This window comes from Phascolarctos cinereus, unplaced genomic scaffold (genome assembly GCF_003287225.1).
Source record: "Phascolarctos cinereus isolate Bilbo 61053 unplaced genomic scaffold, phaCin_HiC Scaffold_4;HRSCAF=312, whole genome shotgun sequence".
Taxonomy (NCBI): domain Eukaryota; kingdom Metazoa; phylum Chordata; class Mammalia; order Diprotodontia; family Phascolarctidae; genus Phascolarctos; species Phascolarctos cinereus.
Window position 1 is genome coordinate 728,731,924 of NW_027555847.1, and position 16,408 is coordinate 728,748,331.

The 16,408-nt window shown below is 49.8% G+C and overlaps 1 protein-coding gene across 4 annotated transcripts in view; it reads left to right on the forward strand.

The window, feature by feature from the left end:
* The window catches only part of LOC110201738 (uncharacterized), a 45,978-nt gene that overhangs the window by 25,333 nt on the left and 4,237 nt on the right, over nt 1–16,408 (forward strand). Inside the window, exons 1-5 of one of the 4 annotated variants that reach the window (XM_020977585.2) lie at nt 1,089–3,538; nt 3,917–6,166; nt 10,789–10,879; nt 14,737–14,863; nt 15,383–15,481. The exons of 1 other annotated variant lie outside the window; for it this stretch is intronic. In XM_020977585.2, coding sequence (XP_020833244.1) covers nt 10,844–10,879; nt 14,737–14,863; nt 15,383–15,481 — 262 coding nt within the window. In that variant the 5' untranslated portion in view covers nt 1,089–3,538; nt 3,917–6,166; nt 10,789–10,843. Of the gene's footprint in view, nt 1–1,088; nt 3,539–3,681; nt 6,167–10,788; nt 10,880–14,736; nt 14,864–15,382; nt 15,482–15,539; nt 15,622–16,408 lie in introns of those variants that run through there. 2 more of the 4 variants (XM_078151872.1, XM_078151873.1) reach the window with 2 other exon arrangements.

A 16,408-nucleotide genomic window follows, 5' to 3' on the forward strand; every position in this document is an offset into this window, starting at 1 on the left:
TTCTAGTCACCGCCACGTCTTGATCCACATCGGAAAACTCATGTTGATTCTAAGTCTCTTTGATCCATGTGGGAGGCATCCTGCAAAAATGAACAACTTGTCATTATTCTTGGCTAATGTTTTTGGATGCTTTCCTTTTTCTTTGATGTTAGGGACTGCAGCTCATCCAAGAAGTTAAAGCCTCTCGTGTAGCAGAGAATTTAGTTCAGCGCTTCAAATGCACACGCACTTCCCAGCTCCAGTAACGTGCACTTTGCTTTCTCATCTATCACCAATCTGCCAAGAGGTGGACAGCGGGATTCACCGCTGGCTGTCTGGAGTCATGTTGGGCGGCAGCACTGATTTCAGTTATTTCATAACTTTTCCTTTACCGTGTTGTCAGTGGGTAAATTGTGACATTGGTTCATACCAATTCTTCCCTATTTCTCTGGATCCATCCCTTTTATCATTTCGTAGCCTACAGTTCTTAGACTATGGCATTCATGTGGCATAATTTGTTCAGCTTTTCCCCAATTGATGGATACCCACTTTATTCCAGTTTTTGCTACTTAAAAAATTGCTGCTGTAAATATTTTTGAGCATTTGAGTCCTTTCCTTCTTTGATCCTTTTGAGGTACGTACCTAACAATGGTATTGCTGGGTCAGCATACAGTGTGATGACTTTTGGGGCCCAGTAACACAGCTACCCCAAAACGCTGGGCCAGTTCGTGGCTCTGACCGTGTGGCAGCAGTGTGCCTCTTCTCCTAACTGTTGCCATTTAGCATTTCTGCCATCTTTGCCAAGCTGAGCAGGCCAAGGTGCTGGCCCTTAGTTTATTTCCTTGTTGATAACCTCGAGATTAGTCTGCTCCTGTCCTTTCAACATTTATATGTGGGGGAATGGTTTTTTATTCTCATATATGTTAATCACTTCCTTGTATGACTGATATTAAACCTTCATCAGAGAAACCTGCTGCAGATACTTTTTTCTGAGTTCTCTGAATTTGTGCAAAAGCTTTTTAGTTTCATATAATCAATTATTATTCATTTTTTCCATTGTGATACTCTTACTCTCTTGCTTGGTCAAGAGTTCTTCCCTAGTCCAGAGCTGCAAGAGGTCCTTCATTTCTCTGAATTCTTTGTGATGTGACTTTTAATATTGAGATATTACATCCCTCCAGAGATTCTTGTAGTATATGGTGTCAGAGTTTGGTCTAAATGCAGCTCCTGCCAGACTGATTTTCGGTTTTTGTCACATAGTGAGCCCTCAATCCAGGAGTTGATGCCTTTGGCTTTATCAAACACTATACTGTTAGGCTGGTTTATTTCTGTGTTGTGAACCTACTCTGTTTTGATGATAAACTCTTCTAGGAGTTTTACCCCTCATCTCCAGACCTACCAGCTGTGACAGACAGGAGCCCTCACAAAAATCCCCCAACTTCCAGGCTTGCGTCTTCAACTGCCTGTATTTGGTGTCTTGAGCTGGGTGTCCCACAGACATCTTACGTGCTCTGTGTCCAAAACTGAATTCGTGTGTTTTCCCCCAAACCCTGCCCTCTTCCTCACTTCCCCATTACTGTTGAAGGCACCGCCATGCCGCTGGTCACCCAGGCTTCCAATCTGAGTGTCGTCCTCAACTCCTCATTCTTGCCCCCACGTCCGTCTCCCGCCAAGTCCCGTCAGATCTGCTCTGTGAAGTCTCTCCTGCGGCAATGCCATGATGCCAGTGCCCTCACCACCTCAGGTCTCTTTCCCCCTCCCCTCCACCTCCAGTCAGCCATCAGAGTGATCTTCCTGCAGTCTGACGGGTCAGTCCACCTCGTTCACCCCCACTCTAGCCTCCACTCAGTTACCTGCAGGATCACAGGCGACATCGTCTCTTGCTGACCTGGCCCCTTGCTGCCTCCCTTCTCCCGTGTGGTCCGTGATCCAAGGGCGCTGGCCTCCTCACTCCTTCCCATCCAACCCTCCGGGTCCCGACCCGAGGTGCTTTCGCTGGCTGCCCTTGCTCAGAAGTCTCTCCTCATCTGTGTCTTGGCTCTTTGGCTTTAGGGCACGGATACAGCCGCTCCTCCCAGCACCTTCCCACCCCCCTCCTCGAAAGGGAGCTCTCGTTTATCCCTGGTTCTCTTGCCCGGGAGACTGTGGCCCGACCGTCTTTGCCTTTGTGTCCCCAGCACTTAGCACCGTGCCTGGCACATGGCAGGCAGCTTGGCAGAACTTGGATGCTAGCCACATGACCCAGGCCACTTAGCTATTGTGTGCCTCAGTCTCTCCATCTGTAAAATGTCGATAAGAACAGCACCTACCTTAGAGGTGTTGTGAAGGTCAGATAAGGAGAAAATGTCAAGTGCTCTGCAAACCTCCAAGCACCATATACATGCTCCCTGTCGTTGTTAATAAGTGCTTTTTTACTGACTCACTGGCGGTGTCTAATCTCAGCAGAATGGCCCACTTGAGATCCTTTAAAATGGCATTTGGCAGGCCATTAAGAACTGCGTCATGTGGGCTTGTGACTCCTTACTGCAAGACACTGGCTGGGGGGGTCTTGCAAGTGCAACACCGGAGTCTGCCCCCAAAATTTTCTGGCTTTGGAAATCGACAGATGCCCCCAGTGGCCCACACTTGACTTGCCGAGGGAGCCCAGATATCTACCTGCGGGCAGAGTGTAGTGGGCCATCACCACCCTGCCTCCCTGCCGACCACCTGCATGACACTTGGCCCTCTGGTGAAACCGCCGCTTTGGCCCCTGAGGCACAACCACGGACTTAGCAGACTTCAAAGGTTGACTCCACCCCGCGGCACTCTCTCCTTTACCATCCCGCAGGTGTAGGTTGCATCTCCCTGGGTGTCCCCGTGAAGGGAGCAGGGGCTCATCCTGGCAAGCCTTGTGAGTCGGTTTCATAAGGCCTCTTCTGCTGGGTTTCTTTTTTTCAGCCCAGATAAGCAAACAGTGACTCTGACGGGGATGTTCCTGGCCTTGCTGACATCCTTGTGAGAGATAAGGAGATCCTGGGGCCGTCAGGTGAACTTTATTGGCAGCTCCTTGGAGAAGATGACCACAAACAGAAGAGGAACCCAGTCCTTGGTTTGCCCTGTTCAAAGATGGTATCCAAGATGTAGAAACAATCTGTGTGTGTGTGTGTGTGTATGTGTGCATGTGTGTGCATGTGTGTGTGTGTGTGTGTGATTAATAGCTATTCCCCAGTGTTCCAAATCACATAATAGGAACGCAAACCCAAACCCCGAGGTTTCACCTCACCCCCTGAAAATTGGCAAAGATGACAAGAAATGGCAGTAGTCAACGTTGGAGGGGTTGTGGAACGATAGGGACACTGTTGCTGGTGGAGCCGTGAAATGTACAGCCATTTTGGAAAGCAATTAAGAATTATGAAAATAGTGACTAAAATATCCTTATCTTTTGAACCAGAAACTGGGGACATAATAGGGGCCCGCTGAGGAGCAAAAGAGTGAGGCCCTGTCCTAGGCCCCAGAGACCTTGCCTCAGAGAGAAGAAAAGCTTTCCCAAGCAGGCTGCTCTGGGCTGTGAACACCTGAGGTAAGGGCATCTGCTCAGCATCCCCCCCAAACCCTAGAAGCAGACTCCAGCTCTAAGCAAAAAATTAGCCCTGAACTGGCCAGACACATTCCAGATGTCACTCAGCAAATGTGCTGGGTTCTTTATTGAAAGAGAGTAAAACCAGCCTGATGGCCAAACAGGGCTGGGTTTGAGAAGGCTTTCTGCTCTCCCCTTCTTTCTCTCTCTCCCTTTCTCCCTCCCTTCTTCCCCCTGTCCCTCTTCCTCCCTTGTCTCTCTCATTTGTTTCTATCTCTCTGGTATATGTTATACTCATGCATTGCCCTGCTTTGCCAGATATGTTTGAGCAAGCAAAACATATACATGCTCTCAATGTCCTGTCTTAACACCACCTTTTAGAAACCAGGTGATCAAAAACATGAAATGAACTTCCAAGAATCTTGAGATGACTGCATGTCCCTCACAGGGATGGGAAACGAGAAATGGAATCCCCATCTTGGATCTACACCTTTGGGAAGTTCAGAAGGACACACTTCGTGCTCCCTCTGGTTCTGGAGGACTATGCTGACCTCTCCACTGTGATTCTGCTACCGTGTGCCTGGCAACTGCCCTTGTCAGCTCTGTTCATCGGGGACTATTGCTCCTCTGAGTGGTCCCTGACAGGGCTGGGATGGGGTCCTGGAGACTGCTTTCTCAGTTGGCACAAGCCCTGTGTGGCGGCTCAGCTCTATGGAAGGCCATGCGGGGGAGACCGGTGTGTGGAGGCTGCATGGACAGCCTGACCCCCACTGCCTCTTCACAGCCTTCCTCACATTATCAGAGCTTCTCTCAGTCTTTCCTCTGCCCTCAGTAGGTGCGGGTGTGAGCTCTCAGCAATGGCTCTCCAGAAGCTCAAGAAAATAAGCATGTCCTCTCCACCACCCGGCAGACGCTTCCACCAACGCTCAAGAACACTCTTCCCCAGAACCAGAGATCTTGCAGTCCCTTGTAAAATCAATTACATTGACACTTGGGACAAGAGAACATGAAAATAAACACCAGCACTTAACAGAACAAGAGTGATTAACCCAACACTGCAGTGATTATCTCCAATGACATTCACAGGAGGCGTACATATGCAGTAGCCCTACAACAGCATAAAGCATCACCCACAGGCTGCTTCGTTAACTGGGGGTCTAAATGACACATAGGACACATTAAATGCACTTGTCCCAGATGTTTGTGCGTGGCCACGGAACCCATGCAAATATGAATAACAGCAAAAGACAAGTAAAGCAATATCAACATCAGAAGGCCTACACTTTAACAAACTATGAAGGAAATTTTGCCTCAGTTTCCTCGATTGTAAAATGGGGATACTAGTACCTGTCTCCCAGGGTCATTGTAAGGATCAAATAAGATATCTGTAAAGCGCTTTGCAAACCTTAAGCTGCTATATAATGTCTAGCGATTGTAACCATGCAAACGGCCAGGTACCACATGCTGAAGCAAAGGTGCTGTGGGTGGCGGAGCCCTCTGGGGAGGCCTGAGCATCCTCCTTAGAGCTATGGTCTATGGCCTCCACACATAACTGAAAAGGTGAAGGTTCATGGTTTGGTCTGGCTCTTCTGGATCCACGGTCTGGGGACCGCAAGGTTAGATCTATCCCCTGCCCAGCAGCTGCAGGGACCAGGAAGCGTGTCCAGCGCGGGGCCTGAGAGAAGACTTGAAGGCGGAGGATGGGGAGGGACAGAGCGTGGGCCACGATGGCAACATGGCGGATGGCAGTGTCCCGGGCAAGCCAGGGTGGCTGGGCAAGGGAGGAAAGGGTGAGAAGGCGGCAGTCCTCCTTGGGTGGAGAAGCCCTTTGTAGATCCCACCATCCTGCCATTGCTGGAGGCCTCTGAGAGTGCCCTGAATCCCAGCTTCCTTCGCTGCCAGAAAAACTGGATAGTCTCCTCTGTCCCCCAAGAGACGGACTCTGGAGGTAAACTGAGTCACGATAAGGTCCAACTGCACCTAGAGCTTCGCGGGTTTAAGACAATAGCAGTAATAATAATAAATAATAACAGCTAACTTTGCTGAGCTCTCGCTCTGGGCCTTGGCGCTTTAGAAAGATTCTCATCTGCTCCTCATGACTCCGGGGGGAAACTGAGGCAGGCAGTGGTGAGGTGCCCGGCTCAGGTCATCTGGGTCTGAGGCTGGATTTGAACTTGGCGCCCCCTGACTTCGGCCCAGCCCGGCTGTCTCCTGGCTCCCTTCCCCCTCCCCACAGAGGGCAAACAGCGTGTTTCCAGCCCAGGGCCTGCTCACTGAGGGCCCACCAGCCTCTTGGAGCGGGAATCCTAGGTTATAGGTCAGGAAGGACAGGAAGCCGCCGCCAGGGGGCCTCCAGCTCCAAGTCAGGAAGACCTTGGCCAGGGGGCGTGGCTGCCTCCAGAGGGGGGCAGGGCCTGGACGTCCACGTGATCCTGGGGCGGGACCAAAGGATTTTTTTCCCTGCCTGCGCACAAGCCGCCCTGGTCGCCGGACTACATTTCCCGTGAGACATTACCGACGAGGGGCCGGCCTGGGTGGAGGGCGCCTCTTGCGTCACTTCCGTTTGCTGTTCCGCATCCTGAGGTCCCGCTGCCTGACCCTTCCAGGCCACCTCTGAGGAGGGTCCTCTGGGTGAGTGAGAGCCGGCCCGGACCCTCAGGGGCCTCGTGCCCCAAGACCTCCACCTCGGAGGTCCCGCTCACTGCCCCCTCCCTAGACCCCTCCCCTTCACCTCGCCCTCGCCCCGCCCCGGAACTTCAGCCTCGGTTTCTCTTTCTGTCATCCCCTCCCCCACCCCCAGCCTTGGGGGGGCCTTGCGGACAATTCTTTGCTGCCCCCTCCCCCATCCAGGGGCGGGCCGACCCCTCCACTCCAGTCTCCTCGCACCTCCTGCTTGGGACCCATCCTTCCCCCCTCCCTCGCTTTGTTCTCCCTCCCCACTTCCTTCTCCCCCTCCCCCCTTTTCCTTCTCTCTCCCCCTTCTTCCCTTCCTCCACCCCCCCACTTCCTTCTCCCCCTTCCCTCTCTCTCCACCACTTCCTTCTCCCCACTTTCCTCCCCCCCCCTTTTTTCTCCCCTCCCATTTCCTTCACCCCCCACTTCCTTCTCTTTCTCCCCCACTTCCTCCTCCCCTCCCTCCGGGGGTCCTGGGATGGCCCTGACCTCCTCATGCCAATGCACAGTGGTCCACACAAGTGCCCAGGCCATCTTAGTGAACAAAGCACAGTCTGACTTCCCCCTGCCCTCCAGAGGCCTCCAGTTCTAGCCTAAAGTGAGGGCTGAGGCCTGACCTCGAGGTGAACTGTCACCTAAGGAGGGGAGAAGCTCCCTGGTCTTCCTGGGGGTTGTCTCCCATACAAGCTCCTGCCCTTATCCCCCAGCACCCTCCCATGCTGTTTGAGCCCCCAGCAGCCCCCCTTTTGGGCGAGAGGAAGGTTTTTGCTGTACAGGGACCATTGGGAAAGATTTCTCCCTCCCCCCATGGCCTCAGACCACCTGGTGGCTGCAGTGGGTGGACAGGGATAGGGAGAGAGCACCTGGCAGGGCCAGGGCTCACAAACACCCTTCCCAATTCCTCTGTAGCCCTGGGCGTCTTCAGGCCCTTCTCCTCCCTGGAGTTCAGCCAATTGCAGCATCTTGGCTCGGACATCTCCTTGGCATCTTTCGCCTCTTCCCTCTTGTCCACTCACAGCCACCAGCCACATTCAGGGCTTTGCCCCATGGAGTCCTGTAGTGGTCTCTGATTTGGTCCTTCCCTCCTGTTTCTCCACTTCACTAGTGTCCACCAGCTACCAAAGGGACATTCACAATGCTCAGGTTTGACTAGGTCCCTCCCTGCTGATCTTGTCACCCTCCTACTCCATAAACTCCAAGAGCTCCATGCTGCTTCCAAGGTCAAATGTGAAATGCTCTGTTTGGCATTCAGAGCCCAGTGCCCGCTTCCATTTCCAGTCTTGTTACACCTCTGGCCCCTACTGGTACCATTTGATCCAGTGTCATCGGCCTTCTGGCTGTTCTACCCACGAGACCCTCCATCTCTGGGCATTTTCTTTGGCCATCTCCCCTGCCTAGAACACTCATCCTCCTCCATTCAGGCCTCCCTGACTTCCCCGAAATCCCAGCTGAGATCTCACCTTCAGCAGGAAGCCTTCCCTAACCCCCTTAATTCAGTACCTTCCTTCTGTTAATTTTCTCCTGTGTCTCCTGCGTATCGTTTGCTTTGTATGTGATTGTGTGCGTGTTTGTCTTCCATTAGATTGTGGGGTCCTTGAGGAGTGTCTGGCACATAGTAGGCACTTAATAGATGTATATTGATTAATTGATAAACTCGATTGGCTCCCTATTTACTCAGGGATCACATATTATTTCCTCTAAATTTCGATTTTTCTTAGGTTTTATAATGTCTATAACTAGTACAGTAGTTTTTGTAAAGAAGCAAATAAAACACACATTGTGTCCAGGTTCAGAAATTCCTGCTGGGGTTTGTGATTTAACAAGTTGGACGGCCACTGGGCTGGAGGATAAAATGCAGACTCCTCAGGGGGCAGTAACGCTCTCTAAAGCCAGCTTTGTCACACAAGCCAGTGATGTGGCCAGACGGCGTGGCATGCTAGCCCTGGGGGTTCCTGATCTCCTTTCTTCATTCGTGAAGTCCATCCCCCTTGCTGCAATGCATTCCTCTCCCAGTTCTGATATTCCTTCAAGCCTCAGCTTGGGGCAGCACCCCTTTGGTCAGGGTTCTTCCCCCTGGAGCTCTTTCTGTACTTCTCTGCCTGTGTCGAGTTGACCTTGTGTAGTGCTCTGTGGTTTGCCCAGTGTGGCGGGTGCCTTATCTCATCTATCCCCTCAACTGAGCCCTTACCTCACCTCACACTTCCCTGCTCTCATAGAACTTTCTCTTCTCATCTCACAGAGTATTATTGATCACCTCCTCCTCTTTTAGTCCAGTTTCTGACCAAGGCCAAACTCTTCAGCATTCACTTTTGAGCCCATCCCCTCCTGTCTTCTCTGACATACTGCCTTCCTCCATCATTCTCTTTCTTTCACTAATCTTCAGCATCTCCCTGTCAGCCAGCGCTTGCCTATGTCTATCTTATTTGTGAGAAACCCTCACTGGATCCCACTGGATCTGCTAGATGTTGTCCCATAGCTCTCCCCTTCCTGGCTAAACTCTGAGAAAGCCTTCTTCCCTTCTGTCCGCTGGTCTGAAGGCCTCTGCAGTTTGGACTGCAGCTTTGTCATTTAAGTGGAACTGCCCTTGGTGAGACTACCCTCAGTCTCTTCTTTGCCACCTCTGACGTCTTCTCGCCTCTGAATTTTCATGACCCTGCTCCTTCTTGGTGCTCTTTCTGCTTGTCTGCTCTTACTCTCCCCTGTGAGGCTAGTCAGGCTTCCTGACTGTGGCTGGCCCCCAGGACTGCCTTTGCCTTGCTTTGCAGCCCCAGCCGGATCATCCTGCCTGTTGGATGCAGCTTGATGATTGGTTGTGGAGCTCGTAGTCTTATTTCCCAGTTAAGGAAGCTTGGGTCCCTTGTAATTAAGTTCATGCCCTTAGGCGCGAATTGTGATTGGAGCCCAGACCTCTTCTGACTCCCTTGTGCTGTATCACTTTTCTCCAGCATGGAAAATCTCCCAGCTTAGTCTAAGGCTCTTGAGGGATGGGACAGTTTCTATTTTGTCTTTGAATTCTGAACTATTTTCTGTTCCCTCACAGAAAAAATGCCCCCTTGATCCTTCCATCCCTGATAACTGTCCTGTGTCTCTTCTGCCCTTTGTAGATAAACCCCAAAAAGGCCGAGATGCTTCCACTGTCTCTCCTCTCGTTGTCTTAAACCCCTCACACTTAGGCTTCCAACCTCATCAGTCCACGCAGCTGCTTTCTCCAAAGTTACCAGTTACCAGTGGCCTTTTCTCAATCCTCAGTCTTCTTGACCTCTGCATTCTTTAACGTTGTTAATCAGTCAGCATTTATTAAGCACCTGCTATGTGTCAGGCACCATGCCAAGCACTGGGGCTACAAAAAGAGGCAAAAGACCGTCCCTGCCCTCTAACCCTGATACTCTCTTCCCTAGGTTTTGAGGATACCATTTTCTCCTGGTTGTCCTCCTATCTACTTGACTGTTCCTCTTGTCTCCTTTGCTGGATCCTCATGCAGATCGAGCCCTCCCACTTTAGGTGTTCCTCAGGAGTCTGTCCTGGGCTCTCTTCTCTTTTCTTACTTCACTTAGTCATCTTATCAGCTCCCATGAATTTAATTAACATCCCTATGTTAATGATTCTCAAATCTACCTTTCCTGTTCCCATCTCTCTCTACCTGTGCCTAATCTCACATCTCTAATGGCTTTTTAGACCTCTCGAACTAGATGACCAGTAGACATCTTAAACTCAACATGCCTAAAACAGAAGTCATTGTCTTTCCCCCTAAACCTTCCCCTCCTCCTGCCTTCTCTATTTTTATTGAGGATAACACCATCCTCCCAATCCCCTAGGCTCCCAATTTACATGTCATCCTGGTTTCCTCACTGTCATCCCCCATACCAATATGGTGCCAAGGCCTGTCACTTTCACCTCTACAACATCTCTCCAACATGTCTGCTTCTCTCCTCTGACCCTGCCCCCACCTTGGTGCAGGCCCTTATTACCTCACGGCTAGAATGTTGCATTAGTTGCTGGGGGGGCAGGGGAGTCTGCCTTCTCAGGTCTCCCCCCACTCTGGTCCATCCAGAGTGATCCCAGGGGCTCCCTATCGCCCTTTGTAACCTGGCCCCCTCCTACCCTTTACTCCCCACCACATACTCTCCAGTCCTTGGCACCTGCCTCCTGGCTGGTCTCTCCTCCAGGCATTCCCTCTGGCTGTCCCCTGCCTGCAATATTCTCCCTCCACATCTCCACTTACTGCCTTCCCTGGCCTCCTCTCAAATCTCACCTTCTGCAGGAAGCCTTTGCTACCCTCCCTTCATTCTAATACCTTCCTTCTGTGAATTATTTCCTATTTGTCCTGTGTATAGTTTGTGCATGTTTGTTGTCCCCAGTTGGATTGTAAGCTCTTTGAGGGCAGGCACTATCTTTTGCCTCTGTTTGTACTAGCACAGTGCCTGGCACATGTTAGGCATGTAATAAATGTTTATTGTTTGATTGACTGTATTCTCAATGCCTTAGCACAGTACCTTATGGTATGTGGGCATAGGTAGCCAGCATATCAGGAAGCCTCATGGCTGGACAAACCCCATTCATTGATGATTTTTCCTCCTCAGACCTGCCTGCTATAGACTGCCCTTCCCAAGAGGAGTGAGCGTCCTGGAGTCAGGAATGGCCCTTGTGTTCCTGACAGCCACGGCCCACCAGGTAAGTGGCAGCAGGGTCCTCGAGGTGCAGATACCTGCTGTCTCAAAGGCAGTAATTCACGAAATCGTGCCCCTTGGAGAAGCTTTGGTGCCAAGCTGGAAAGGACCTGAGAAGTCATCTTACAGAAGATTGGAAATGATTGCTTCATAATAGATTTAGAGCTGGAAAGGACTGTGTGGGTCAGCTAGCCTAGCCCTTATTTTACAGGAAAAGAGACTGAGGAAAAGAGGGATGAGAGGCAACAGGTCCACGCCTCCCCCCCACACACACACCCTTGTTAACTCTTTCCTTTACCAAGGCAGTCAAATCCACTAAGCTTCAATTTGAGAGGGATGCAAATAGATCTCATAATAATGTAGCCTCTGGGGACAGCTGGCTCCGTGGGTCCCTCATTGGGGTCCCTCAGATCTTGAGTCTCAAGTTCAGGGTTTTCTGTGGGCCTTTGTCTCCTCAAAATCACAGCTCAAGAATCCCAGCCGGTGTTTTTCGGTCATTGGTCGGCCAAAGGACATGATTTACTTCAAGCGCATTTGAGATGACGTGGTAGGGAAAGTCAGTCTTTGCCCCTGTAGACCTTGGGCACGCTCATCTACAGGGATTTGTTTCGCACAGATTGTGTGCGATGGCTTCTGGCAGTGTTAGTGTATTGGTCCTGTTACAGTGAATAACCAGAGTCCTTCAGCCTTACCCTATTAGTTAGGCCAAACGGCTGCTTTGAGGATAGTTTCCTGATCAGCTTCTCTCTTCACCAAGTGTCCTGGGTTTGGCACAGAATGTCTTGGACTTGGATGCTCTTCCGGGGCTTCCCTATAATTCTTAGCAATTTCCTCAAGCTGCAGACTTCCGTTAAAGTTACAAATCAAGAATTGGGCCTAGCCAGCAAAAAACGGTCAGCGGTGCCTTTGTGGTGTGAGACCGTCACAGAACACTCAGGTTCAGGCCTGGACTGGGCCAGTAGCACAAGCCCAGCTGCGTTTGGTCACATGACAAAATACATTTTGTGTGGTCTGCTGATATCTGCATGTGGGCCATCTCCTCTGATTGGTGAACGGGAGCTCACTTTTGGTTAGAGCCCTCCTCAGTTCAGCTTTCCTAAGTTTTCACGTACCTATACATGTAAGACCATGTCCTATTTCAGAATCTGCTGTTTTATGCCTCTTTGGCCCGGCCAGGACACCTCCGGTTTCAGCTTGCATGAGACCTGATTTCATTTTCTTTAAACTCTGTCATTTCAAATATTTCAGAGTATATACTGTGTTTTCTTCATGGGGCAGAACTAAACTTCCTTTGACCATGAGTCCAGGTTTGAGTCTGGCAGCATCGTACAAAGTAAAAGTAAGAGTCCACGTATGATGATGAGCCGGGGGACCCCGAGATGGAACCGTCCTGAGGTGTAGGTGCCCTGGTTCATCTTGGGGAGTTCTGACGCCACCTTGAGGTGAAGAGACAAGTGAGAACTGGTCAGATGAGCCGGGAGTGTCAGGAGAACACCCTTCCCCCCCAGGGCCTGGACTCTGCCCTTGGCAGCTAGCACTGTGCTGAGGACCATTTCTTGCTGCTGGATTGTTGCTGTCCAGGGAAGAAACAGCATCATGATTATATATTCCAGGAGCTGAGATAAATTTTATTTCTTCAAAAGCTCTGACAAGTCCATAGGGTGAAAGTCATCTGCTGCTAAGCTTAGCTCCCCTAGAGACTGCTCTTTTGTTTCTTTTTCTTTCATTTTTTTTTTTTGGTGAGGCAGTTGGGGTTAAGTGACTTGTCCAGAATCAGCTCCCATAGATTTAATTACCATTTCTCTGCTAATAATAATTCTCAACTCTACCTGTCCTGCTCAGTCTCTGTGCTGATCACCAATTTCACATATGCAACTGCCTTCCAGACATCTTGAATTGGTTGTCCAGTTGACACCTTAAACTTAGTGTGACCTAAACCAAACTCAGTATCATTTCCCCAAAACCTTCCCCTCCTATCTTTCCTATCACTGTAGAGGGCACTCCCATCCTCATAGTCCCTTGGGCTCCCAACCTAAGAGTCATCCAGGACTCCTCATTCTCTCTCTCTCCCAGCCCCCCCGCCCCATATCCAGTCTGTTGCCAAAGCCTGTCCATTTCACCTCTGCACCATCTCCAGTGTGCCCCCTTCTCCGCTCTCCTGGTGCAAACTCTTATCGCCTCAAGGCTGGACCATGGCAATACTACAGCGGTGGGGAGGGGGTGTCTGCCTGGCTCAAGCCTCTCCCCGTTCCAGTCCAGCCTCCATTCAGCCACCAAAGTGATTTTCCTAAAGTACAGATCTGATCACATCACACACATGCCCCCTCACTCAGTAAACTACAGTGACTCCCAGTTGCCTTCAGATTCAAATACAAAATACTCTGGCATTCAGAGTTCTTCATGACCCGGCCCCTCCTGCCTTTCCAGTCTTCTTACACCTTACTCTCCACTCCATACTCTTCCATCCAGTGCTATTGGCCTCTCCGCTGTCCCACAAACAAGGCCCTCCATCTCTCAGCTCCAGGCCCCAGCCTGGAATGCTCTCTCTCCATCTGCTGCCTTCCCTGGCTTCCAACTAAAATCCCTCTTCTACAGAAGTCTTTTCCAACCCCTCCTAATTGCAGCATATTCCCTCTTTTAGTTATGTCCTTTGTGTCCTCTCTGTAGATTGTATGGAGTTGTTTACTTGTGTTGTCCATTGGGTTATGAGCTCCTTGAGGGCATGGACTGTCTTCTGTTTCCTTCTGTATCCCCAGTGCTTAGCACAGCGCCTGACACTCAGGAAGCACTTAATAAGAGTTTATTGATTGACTGGTCTTAATATGTAAACCAGGAAGAGTCAAAATGGAGAAAGGAAATCATAGACCAATATCTCTGATTCCAGGGCTTAGTTACTAATGAATTTTGAGGCAGAAATTTTGAATAAAGTATTAGCAAGGAGACTGTAGCAACATATCACAAAGATTATACACTATGACCAGGTTGGATTTATGCCAGAAATGTAGCGCTGGTTCAGTATTAGGAAAACTATAAGTGTCATTCACTATATTAATAACAAAAAAGACAAAAATCATGTGGTTAAATCAGTAGATGCATAAAAAGCTTTTCTATATACATATTTTTTCCTGAATGTTTGCTTCTTGAAGGCAGGGCCTATTCCTCATTTGACAATATTGAGAGCCTAGCAGCCAGGCGGCAGGGTGGGGAGAGTGCTGGACGTGGAAGTCAGAAAGAACAACTGCTTCCTGCGGTCACCTGTCTGGTTTTGGACAGCTCTGTTAGGAAATTTTCTTTGACTTGACACTGTGAAGTTTTGTTTTCCTTTTTCTGATAGTACGTTCAATGCACATGTTCACTTCTTGTGTACCACAGGTTGCAGCATCTGTTCACCACAGAGCTGTAGGCAACCCCCTGAGGCTACGGCATAGAGGTGTCTTGTGGCCTAGGGGGGTCCTTACATACTCCTTGCCCAGTGGGGCTCAGAATTAGATCCTGCTGTCCGTGGTCTGCCCCAGAACATCTGGCTCACTAAACCCTGGGATGTGGCAGAGAGCTTGGGTTGCCCTGAGTCTGCCTTGTGACACCCTAGACTCCCTCTAGCCTGAACACTGTCAGAAGTGGCCCGTGTAGTACAGTGTCATCAGATCATGGATCTGGAGGTGGAAAGGACCTCCTCGATGGTTCTTTAATACAGCCCTCTAAATTATAGAGATGGGGGGCCTGGGGCCCGACAAGATTAAAGTGACTCATCCTGTGTCACTCAGGCAGGTTTGGAAACCAAATCATCTGACCACAGAACATGTCTCTGTCACCAAATGAGGTTTGGTCCCTGGGTGAGCACCTACATGTCTGGTGTTTCAGAGCTCGGTGACTTTCAGGGATGTGGCTGTGAACTTCACCCCAGAGGAGTGGGGGCAGCTGGGCCCCGCCCAGAAGGAGCTGTACCGGGAGGTGATGCTGGAGAACTACCAGAACCTGGTCTGCCTGGGTAAGGACCCAGGCCCTTCTTGGGATTCTGACTGTCCCAGCAAGGGTCTGATTCTTCCTTTGGGAAATGCTATGTGGTGGCTTGAATGGTGAGTGAATTTAATTTAGCAGGCAAAACCAAAGATTTCTAAAACTTTTATGTCACCTGTTCCCAAAAGGAAAGTAAAGACCCAGTTCCTGCTCTCAGAGAGCTTCCGTCTGTGGGGGATCTTTGCTTGGAAACTGGAATCTAGCTGCTCGCTTGTGTTGCCCTTGAGATTCTGCCTTCCCTACCAGTGGTTCCCTGAGGTCCAGAGTCATGCCTGGAATCTTAGTTCCCATGGCCATGAAATTTTTGCACTCTCTGAGGGAGCTGTTCCAATAAACTAAGGCTAGATCTGTTCTGTGACCCCTTTCTTCACATCTCCCAGGACCACAATGCCCTGATTTATCTCTGTGGTGGGCCTTCCCTGACAGTAGAGAAGATAGGAATGCATTACAGATTGGCCCTGTCAACAGCCCTTCCATTTCCATTGAACAGGATTGGCAGCTTCAAAGCCGGATGTGATCTACCAGCTGGAGCGAGGTGAAGCACCTCGGATGGCAGGGGGAGATGTCGTCCCACGGAGTGACTGTCCGAGTACGTGAGTCACGGCAGCCTGCCATTCATCCTGTCACTACATCCAAGTTTTCCCAAATTGGACCGGGCTGCCTCGGGGAATGTTAGGTTCCTCTTCAGTGGAGGCCACTTTTGGGGTTATAGCCACATTTCTTTTTCAGGTCGGTGACTTCTAAGTGTTGTCAGTGTCCTTGGCTTAGGGGTCCTTTGTCTTGGCAGATAACAAATGCAGAGAAGACTTTTTCTTCCACATGAGGTCCCTTCCAACTTGAATTCTTTGATTGTGAGATAATAGGATTATATATCTGAAGCTGAAAGGAACTTCAGACATCATGTAGTCTAATTCCCTTATTCCTCATTTATGAGGAAACTAAGCCTTAGGGAGATTGTGTGATTTGCCCAGGGTCACATAGGTAACAGACCTGAGAGCTGGGATTTCAACCCACATATTCAGACCCCAAGGGCAGTGTTCTTTTCATTCCTTCATGCTGTTTCCCTGAGACATTTGGAATGAAATCAATAATTAATTTGTGTTCCTGTAAACATACTGTCTGCAGCTGTGTCCTCTTTTTTTGTCATATACTGGGTTCTCTATTGTGTGTAACAGGAGCCTGGATTTCTACAAAAGGAAATGAAAGAGAAAACCTCAGAGGAGAATCTGAGGGAAAAGAAACAGTATGAATTAGCTCTGTTCTTTTATTGCCTTCCTCAGGCTCAGAAATGTGTTTATTGGGAATAAGGAGCATTTAGAATCTTATTATCTTAGTTTTTCCTGGAAACTAAAGGGCAGGCCTGGCTAGCCCATGCCTCCCAATCAATTCAGGAATCTTCTCAATGTTATTTGTCGTTGATGACCCTTCAGTCTTATTTCAGTATTTATCCACACTCATTTCAGTTCCTTGGGTAGATCCATTAGGATGGAAGAGGAGATTTAAACTCCACTTCTGT